This window comes from Somniosus microcephalus, chromosome 3 (genome assembly GCF_052327205.1).
Source record: "Somniosus microcephalus isolate GS21.2 chromosome 3, FLI_Smic_1.0, whole genome shotgun sequence".
Lineage (NCBI taxonomy): Eukaryota > Metazoa > Chordata > Chondrichthyes > Squaliformes > Somniosidae > Somniosus > Somniosus microcephalus.
In genome coordinates this window covers 272913984-272923054 of record NC_140989.1, presented here as the reverse complement: position 1 = coordinate 272923054, position 9071 = coordinate 272913984, and the positions used below count along the sequence as shown (strand labels likewise).

At 48.6% G+C, this 9071-nt stretch overlaps 1 protein-coding gene across 4 annotated transcripts in view; it reads left to right on the top strand.

The window, feature by feature from the left end:
• The first annotated feature begins 2915 nt into the window (after positions 1 to 2915).
• LOC147121953 (uncharacterized) overlaps positions 2916 to 9071 on the top strand; it is a 138348-nt gene continuing 132192 nt past the window's right edge. For all 4 annotated transcript variants that reach the window (XM_085982543.1, XM_085982544.1, XM_085982542.1 and 1 more), the window contains exons 1-2: positions 2916 to 3027; positions 3343 to 3407. In XM_085982543.1, the coding sequence (XP_085838669.1) occupies positions 2954 to 3027; positions 3343 to 3407 (139 nt within the window). In that variant the 5' untranslated portion in view covers positions 2916 to 2953. The remainder of the gene's footprint in view (positions 3028 to 3342; positions 3408 to 9071) is intronic.

Genomic DNA, 9071 nt, shown 5'->3' with positions numbered 1-9071 from the left:
CCAGTATGGTTCTGAGTCATACAGACTATAAAAGTCCTCGGTTCAATCCTAGGTCTATGGTGAGTTAGCAGACCTCAACTAGTTTGGGAACTAGAGTGCTACAGCTAGCTATAACATTCCTCGGCTAGGGAGGGGCAAAAAATCAAGAACTAACTGGGCACTGAGCCAAAGAAGGAGATTTTAGAAGGAGTAACCAAATCCTTGATCAAAGGTTGCTCTTAAAGGGGGAGAAGAAGATGGAAAGGCTGAGGTGTGGGGTCTAGCTGGTTGAACAGAAATGCAAAAATAAAGGGCTTGCCAGCAAAATAACGAAATAATGGAGCAAAAGGTAACTAAGGATATCTAAAAGTACAAACCCCACCACCCATGCAAAATCAAGAAAAAAAATGTATCTTCTCCTTCTGAGAAGGCCGTATAAGCAGGACTCATCGGTAAGAGCCCCCGCGTGCCCACTTTTATAGGTAAGGCTGCCACTGTGGGTGGTGCCTTGTGTGACCACTTAATTGAACAGAGGTATTAACATATTTCTCTGAGGTCTATGCACACTTGGAACAACACAAGCTGCAAACTCATCCCCAAAACTGCCCTCGCCGATTCGGCCGTGGAGTATATCAGGAACTCCAGATCCAATGCTTAGTTTGCAACCTACACCATGGAGTGTGAGGTCCCACCAGCAAAGTCAGGCCTGTAAGGAAAGTTGAGGCCAACCACAAGTTCCACAACAGCTCTATATTCTCTGTCTAACCCATGGAAATGTTTATTTTAGTTTAGGGTTAATATGACAGAATTTGTATTGATTGGTTCCACGAGCAAAACAGAAAACAAGGGATATGGCCAAGTCCCTAGAGTTACTGGCAGTCCAGAGGGTTAGCATTAATTAATGCATTATCAGTTTAGACTGAGTGCACAATACTGCCTTGGTTATCTAAATTAATTAGACCAAGGCCATAAGCACTCTTTCCTCCCTGCAGCTATCACCAGCCTATATTCTCCCCTGGAATTTACTGCATGGCATTGCGAGTACGTTTATGGCCTTCAATAGGTTATTAATTAACTAGTGGACTGTCAGTAGCAGGATTCTGGGTATATTTGTTTATTCTCTGACTAAGGCTACGTCTGTTTTACCAACAAACAATGAAACACGTATTAAAGGACAACAGAACGTTTGACTCATTGATGTCCTTGGCACTTATCATTTTGTTCGCCTGAGGGCACTAACTCCTGTTTGGTTCAAGTTTAGCATCTTCCACTCGTACCTCACCCAAGCTGCCAATCTTTCAGGTGTGAATTTACACAGTGAACATTGGTGGGCCATTCAACCAGGTGGTGAAGCACACCTAAGCATGACCCTGACCTCATCCAACCTCTACATGTTTACTTTCCATAAATGGATCATTCGCTAGCAATTAGAAGAGGGGACACTCTATTTTCCCCCCTCCAAGGGGCGTATGCCCATTTATAGTGGCCCTACCGCTACTCTGGCTCAGATCAGTTAACAGCACAGACTAGGGATTAAACTAGGATCACCCTCGTCCATGTGGCTCAGTACTGTACCACTTGATACATGAAACAGCTGAGTCATCAGGGTAGCAAGTTGCCACATTTTGCTATTTACTGAGTTTACCACGTCGGGGGAGACAGAGCTGGCCTTGCCTACAGAACCAATGTTTGGATCGGTTTGAGGGGGGTTGGTCTGCCCCCACTTGCTCTCGTTCCCCAGAGTTGCTCCTTTCCCTGCAGATTTCATTGAGCCACTGACAAATCGCCAGCTGTAGACCTCCCAGATATTCCTGTTATCGAGGTTGTCTCTATGATTCCCAAATTATTTTCTTGTATTTTTCCATACAACTGAAACCTCATCAAGGAAAGGATGAAGCTACCTTGCTAATTACTGAAGGAATACAACAGTGACAGACACCCGAGATAAAGGGAAAACACTGCAGATGCTGGAAATGCACGGCCGGTCTGTCAGCAGCTGAACGAGCCTGACGGAAAAAATTGTCTCGCGTGTAAGTTTCATTAAGGGTGTAGGCGTTTCATCAGAACTGGGATCACCCTCGAAGCATTAACCTCTCTTTCCTCTTTTCAGATGCAAATTGACCTGCTGTGCATTTCTGACACTTTTTTGTTTTTATGAGTCAAATTTGGGTTTGCATTTCATTAACTCCTAAGTTGTATTTCTGAAACAGGTCCTGTGAATCATACAGCACAGAAGGAGGCCATTCAGCCCATGGTGCCCGTGTGGCTCTTTGAAAAAACTGTCCAATTAGTCCCACTTCCCTGCTCTTAATACATAGCTCTGCAATTTTTTTCTTTTCAAATATAGATCCAATTCCTTTTTGAAAGTTACTACTGAACTGTATGTACTGACAGTGGCTGTTCGGTTGTGTGTTGTTTTATCTCTATGTGTCTCTCTGTCCTATCACCTATGCCCTTTTTGGCACAGCTTATAAATTAATATAAGCATGTTAGCCTCGACTCTTTTGAACTTGGTTCCTGTGACCTGAACCCTTCCCCTCGATTGCTCAGTAATAGAAAAAGCCTTCCAGATCAAAAAACTTTTACTATCAGTTAAAATTCAATCTCATTGCCCAACCCGCCCCACCCCCACCCCTCACCCCTTCTCCTTCCCAGCTCTGAGAATGACAATTTTAAATGCAGAAAGTAAAGAAACAGTGAGGTGGAGCCTGAACCAATTTCCTCCTCCCCTCCCCCACTGCTTTGATGGACAGGCTACTGGGAGTCTGCCTTAGAAGGTATATCTGAGGCACACACAAGATTGTCCAATCCTGTGCTGGTTGCTCTCCAATGATTTACACATCGCTCTGGATGCTGCCTGTTAGTCGGTGATAACTGGACACCAAGCTTGCAGACCCTCCCCCACCACATTCACTATAAAAGCTCACCCAGCTCCCTGTTGTACGGCAATTCTGTTTAGAGGGGATCTAAAAAGATGAAACCTGTTCTTACTGGAAAGTTTTGTTTGACCTCCCTTAAACCTTGTGATCTCGCCAAGTGCACAAAGGAGTAAGTGTATTTATATCTGTGGTGCTTTGTGTATCTATCCTAGTACCTTGAGAGCTGTGTATTGTGGTAAGAATGTAAGACTAGTACATACTAGTGTGGACTCACGTGAACGGGGGTTGGGATTCTGTTGTCTTGTTTTCCTAACGTTACTGGGTTTGTTCTTTTGTTTAATTCATTCTACAAATTAGAATATTGAGTTAAAAGATTTTTCATCTTCAATTAGAAGCCACCAATTTTTTGCTTATATTGAAAGGATCCTGGTGGAAGGATACTTTAGATTGTTAATGTTATATATTTTATTCTGACTTCTTTTAGGGAGATCTTGGAATACTTTGAGAACACCTACGATTTGGATGAAACACTATTCACTGCACTCAAAGGTAAGGCTGATCACTTTCAGCAGCGGGTTTTTCTGCAGCTCAGTCTTCTACTCAACACTTTTTGGATGACTGCAAAGAAATTCAGACCTAGGATAGGGTTTTTTGGACAATTTCCTCCCCTTTTTCTTGAAGGCAGTGATTCTGCCAGGGGACTGCTGCATGGGCAGCCCACTGGTACTTCACCTTAGTGACTGCTCTTTATGTGTTAGCCCAGACAGTGTGTGTCAGCAGGATATTCATCTGTGGAGGGTGTTACAATAGAGTGTGATACTGGCCTCACCAGATATCCACATGGGGGTCACACACAGTCTCACAGATACACACACATGTGCACACACACACACCGTCTCACAGATACAGTCTCACAGATACACACACAGATACAGTCTCACAGATACACACACACATACAGTCTCACAGATACACACACACGTGCACACACACACACACAGTCTCACACATACAGTCTCACAGATACACACAGTCTCACACACAGTCTCACACATGCACACACACAGTCTCTCAGATACACAGGGGTCGATTTTAGTTCAGGTGCGGGGAATTGGCGGTTTCCCCGAATTTAGTGATTCCGACACGATTGTAAATGGGTCTGTGAGATTGATGCAAATTTAACACAATTGGCCAATTGATTTCCAGCGTGTGGGAAGCCTTGGCAATTGAGTATTTCCAGTCAGAAAGTCGCAGAATATGACATCATCTGCTGCTTTTAGGGTCCACAGCAAGCCTTGCTTCCTCTGCAGGCTTCCTACCTTCAACATTAAGATGGCACAGGAGCCTGCAGGAGGAACGGCCAGCGGGAGGGCCAGATCTGCGCCCAAATTTGATGAGGCTTCACTACAGGCATTATTGGATGGTGCTAGGGCCCACAGGGAGGTCCTCTTCCCTTCTTTAGGGAGGAAGAGGCATCCCAGCCAGACCAAGGCTGTGTGGCTAGAGGTGGCAGGTCAAGTCAACTCCTTGGGGCTAACATGAAGAACGTGGTTGCAGTGCAGGAAAAGATTCCATGACCTTCTTCGCACTGGAAAAGTAAGTACTGTATGATGTTTCCATCACCCTCAATCTGTTCCCCATTGCCTTTCCTCACCAGCACTCAGCTTTAGCAATCTCTTCCTGCACATCCCACTAGACACTCACATTCATGCACCCTTACCCATTCCCTCTCTCTCTGTGCTCACATTCACAGAACTATGTCACCATGCAGCCCTCACACTCCCTCTCACTCTGATGCTTTGAACACAACTGACAACACACAGGGAGGGCCCTTGGTATTGCAACCTCACTCCATCTTTGTCTCCTTCTAAGTATCAATGCTATGCAATCTCTGCACTCACTCCTTCATTCTCACTCAACCTCCACTTGTCTCCTTCATTGCAGGAAAAGAGAGCTCACAACAGGAGAGAGCTAGCCAGAACAGGAGGAGGGCCACCTCATTAGCCCAGCTCACCCCCTGGGAGGAAGGCGTCCTGAAGATTGCCGGGGCTGACCGAGATGTGGACGTTGGGGAAGGACAGGCAGAAGCATCCCCGCAAGCTGGTGACAGAATAGTTTTCCATCTCTCTCATTGGCATTGCATTAGTCACTGATAATGATTCTGAAGCTACATCATATGGACTTATGATCATCTGCAAAATGCAATGTGCATGTAACCTTGGCATCACATCTCTAACTTTTTCCTTGACTCCCCCACAGGACCATCAAGAGCCCCCATCCCCAGTGTGCAGGAGGAAGAGCCTGAGCAGCCGAACTCCTCAGAGGAATCTGCAACCTCTAAGGGTGCAGCGTCATCAGAAATAAGCGCACCCAGCACCAGCGCAGACACTCACACCTCGGTGGGACCTTCGGGACATAGAGTAGAGTTGTCACCTGGTGTATCACAGCTCACAAGTGAGCATCAGCAGATTGTGGAGACAGGGACAGCAGTGGAGAGTCCTCGTCGGAGGGCGCAGGACTCTGCCAGCTCGGCTCAGCTGCATGTCGACCCTCTGCCTCTGGGTCCATCCGTAAGATTAGATGTGAAGGAACTCCAGGCACAGATGCAGGAGTCTCTGGCAGGTTTTGTCTCTAGGGTCGCTGCGAGTGTGGAGCGAATGGAGGAGTCCATTGCAAACATGAGCAGAGCCTTTGTGGAGTCATTGGCACATGAACGCATCAACATGGAAAGGATGGCTACCTACGTGGAAATGATTGCTGCCTCCGTGGTAAGGCTGGCTACGGTAGAGGAGAGGAGGGCTACGGCCATGGAGGAGGTTAGTCGCCAGGGTATGGAAAACATGGTCATTGTTCAGAATAGAATGACATCTCTTGAGGAGTGATGGGCATCTATTGAACAGAGAAACCAGACCTTCATGGACGTCCTTCTGAGTAGGACTGCCATTGCAGATACGGGTCCCCATGGCCCCCCTGATGTGCAGCAAGCTGCTCTCAAGCCACTTGCAGGCACTGAGGGTGACCTGACCCATGAGAGGGAGGTGGCAGACCTCAAGGAAGTGGGGGCTCGTCTCCAAGCGCTCACACTTCCATGCCACTGCAGAGCCTTCAGTCAGAGCCCCGCCAGAGTCCACACCCAACAGAGATAGAAGTCTCAACCCCTGCACAGCCGCAGGAGCAGCAGACTGCTGGCAAGCCCTCACAGGCTCGCCATCCCAGAGGACGCCCGCCAAAGGTGTCGAGACAGAAACAGCAGGAACGTGAGCAAGGGGCCTCCACATCTGCTGAAGCCACAGGGGAACCACGACGTAGGAGCACGCATAAGAGGAAAATAAACCACAAATAGTCACAAGGGTAGTCACTTGGGTGAAATGCTGTGTATTTTGTGGAAATGCCATCAGGTGTGTGTTTTTCATAAAAATTCTGATGGCAACTTCTGCAGTTGTGGCGTGTGTCATTTCGCAAATGGGGCTGGAGGTCCTCTAATGCCAAGAGGGGAAGAAAAAAAAGGCCTCCCATGCTTCTGGTAGGTGCCTCAGTTGAGGAAGCGCTGAGTGAGGGTGGCGAGAGGGGTCTCGCAGGAGGTCACACTGGAGATGGGTGTCAGGCTCCAAACTTCCACAGCTGTGGTTATGCCTTCTAAAAGTTCCCCCAGACCTGAGACAACAAAGTCCTGCCACCTGCAAATGATGACTGATCAAATCTCCTCTTTAATGTTGGACCTGCAGCTGATAGTCAGCAAGCCAATAGTGTTCACGCCAGGTTTCACAGGAGTCATCCCCACCAGGTGCGTTTTACGTGGGAAAAGGGTTAAACAGGCAAGGGCCTGTTAAAATGGGATTATAAAGGCCAATCAGTGCTGTTTAAGGGCCCTAAAGACCAGTCCCGCCTGTTGCAGGCGGGACTGATTCGGGTCAATCAGACACACCTAGGTTAAAATTGCGTGGAGGCGGGAACCAGGCAGGGGGGTCGCAACCCCCAGGTTTTGCGATTTTAACCCACCGCACGCCTAAAAGCCCGCCTCACAGCCCAATGAAAATCGAGGCTACACAGCCTCACAGATACACACACACACACACACACACACACACACACACACACACAGTCTCACACACACACAGTCTCACACTTTGGGCTGGATTTTCATTCAGGAGCCGGGTTGGAGGGGGGGCTACAGCTTTCGGGTTGTAGTCCCGCCTCCATCGAGATGCGGCCAATCCACGCGATTTTAACTTGATTGACCTTGTTGAGCCCGCCCAGTGGGCTCAGCAGGCCAATTAAGGGCCACCTGGCAACAGGTGACGTCACAGACTGAAATTTCATCTGTCAAGACATTTTGACAGATGAAATATCAGTGTTTCACAGCTGTTTGAAGCTGTCAAACACTGACAGTCTTACTTCTAACATGAGTCCTTCTCCACAGGCTCAGTTAGAAATCTCGCCGGCACAGAAAGCTGCAGGCTGTCACTTTTGACAGTTTGCAGCCATTCTGCTTTCTGTGCCGGCGAGATGAGGGACTCCCCGAACCTAAAGGAAGGAAGGCTGAAAGATAAGAAAAGGTCATTTACACTTCTTTAATCACTTTAGACACACCAAACACACTCATGCACACATCACTCACCTGAACACCGACAGCTCGACCCCTCCAAGTCCTTCAACCCGACGGCACGACTCTTCCAACTTGGCGTGGTTTGGAGCCATCAGGAATCCCACAGCTCAAGCTTAAAAATAGGGATTAGGCTAAAAACTGCCTGTTAACTACCTGTTAACAGGCAGTTAATTGGTATTAATCCCTTCCCGCCTCGGGGAGGCGGGTCCCAGTGCAGGGCGGGTACCCGCCTCCTTTGAAACTGGCATGGAGGCGGGTTGGGGGCGGGGTGGTGTCGGGACCCCCGATTTCGGGAATTTAACCCCCGCAAGCCTCCAATCCCGACTCCACAGCACACTGAAAATCGAGCCCACAGTCTCACACGCACACACACACACACACACAGACACACACACACAGTCTCACAGATACACACACACACACACACACACACACAGTCTCACAGATACACACACAGTCTCACAGAGACACACACACAGACAGTCTCACACAGTCTCACACACACGCACACACACACACAGTCTCACAGATACACACACCCCTACACACACAGTCTCTCAGATACACACACACACAGTCTCTCATACACACACACACACACATTCTCACAGATACACACACACACACAGTCTCACACACGCACACACACACACACACAGGGCAGGATTTTCATTGGGCCATGGAGGCGGGATTGGAGGCGTGTGGGGGGTTAAAATTGCAAAAACTGGCGTGCGGGCCCAAGCCCGCCTCCATCCCGCCTCCAAGCAATTTTAAATAAGTCGTGTCTAATGGTCCCATCTCCGTCCCGCCTTTTGGAGGCGGGATAGGCCGTTAAGGCCCTTAACAACCACTAAATGGCCTCTATAATGCCATTTTGAAAGGCTTTGCTATTTTAACCCTTTTCCCACGTGAAACACGCTTGTTCTGAAACACGACAGTGAAACCTGGCGGGAGCACAATTGGATTGCTGACTATCAGCTACAGATCAACCATTAAAGAGGAGATTTGATCAGCCATCATTTGCAGGTGGCAGGACTTTGTAGTCTCAGGTCTGCGGGAACTTTTAGAAGGCATAACCACAGCTGTGGAAGTTTGGAGCCTGACACCCATCTCCAGTGTGACCTCCTGGGAAACCCCTCTCGCCACCTTGACTGAGCACTTCCTCAACTGAGGCATATACCAGAAGTATGGGAACCACTTATTTCCTTTCCTCCTGGACATCAGATGAGGACGAAGACCAGCCGTGGCAGCAGCAGAACCATAAACAACAGCAGCACCAACAGCAGCAGCAACAGCAGGAGTGCCAAGCTGCTGCTCACCCACCTGAAGCTGCACAGGCCAGAAGGCGCCAGCGCATGACCACATTGCTGCCTGGGATACAAGGAACGCACTCATCTTGGCCAGATTTGCTTAGCCTAGCCAAGCAAACACTTTTGCCTTGCAGCTTCTTACCTGAGCATTGACCATCACAAGCATCCGTCCCCCATAGCCAGGAAGAAGAGGCTGAGCAGCCGGACGCCTCAGAGGAAGCTGCAACCTCTGAGGATTCAGCGCACCCAGCACCAGCGCAGACACTCACGCTTCGGTGGGACTTTCGGGACATAGAG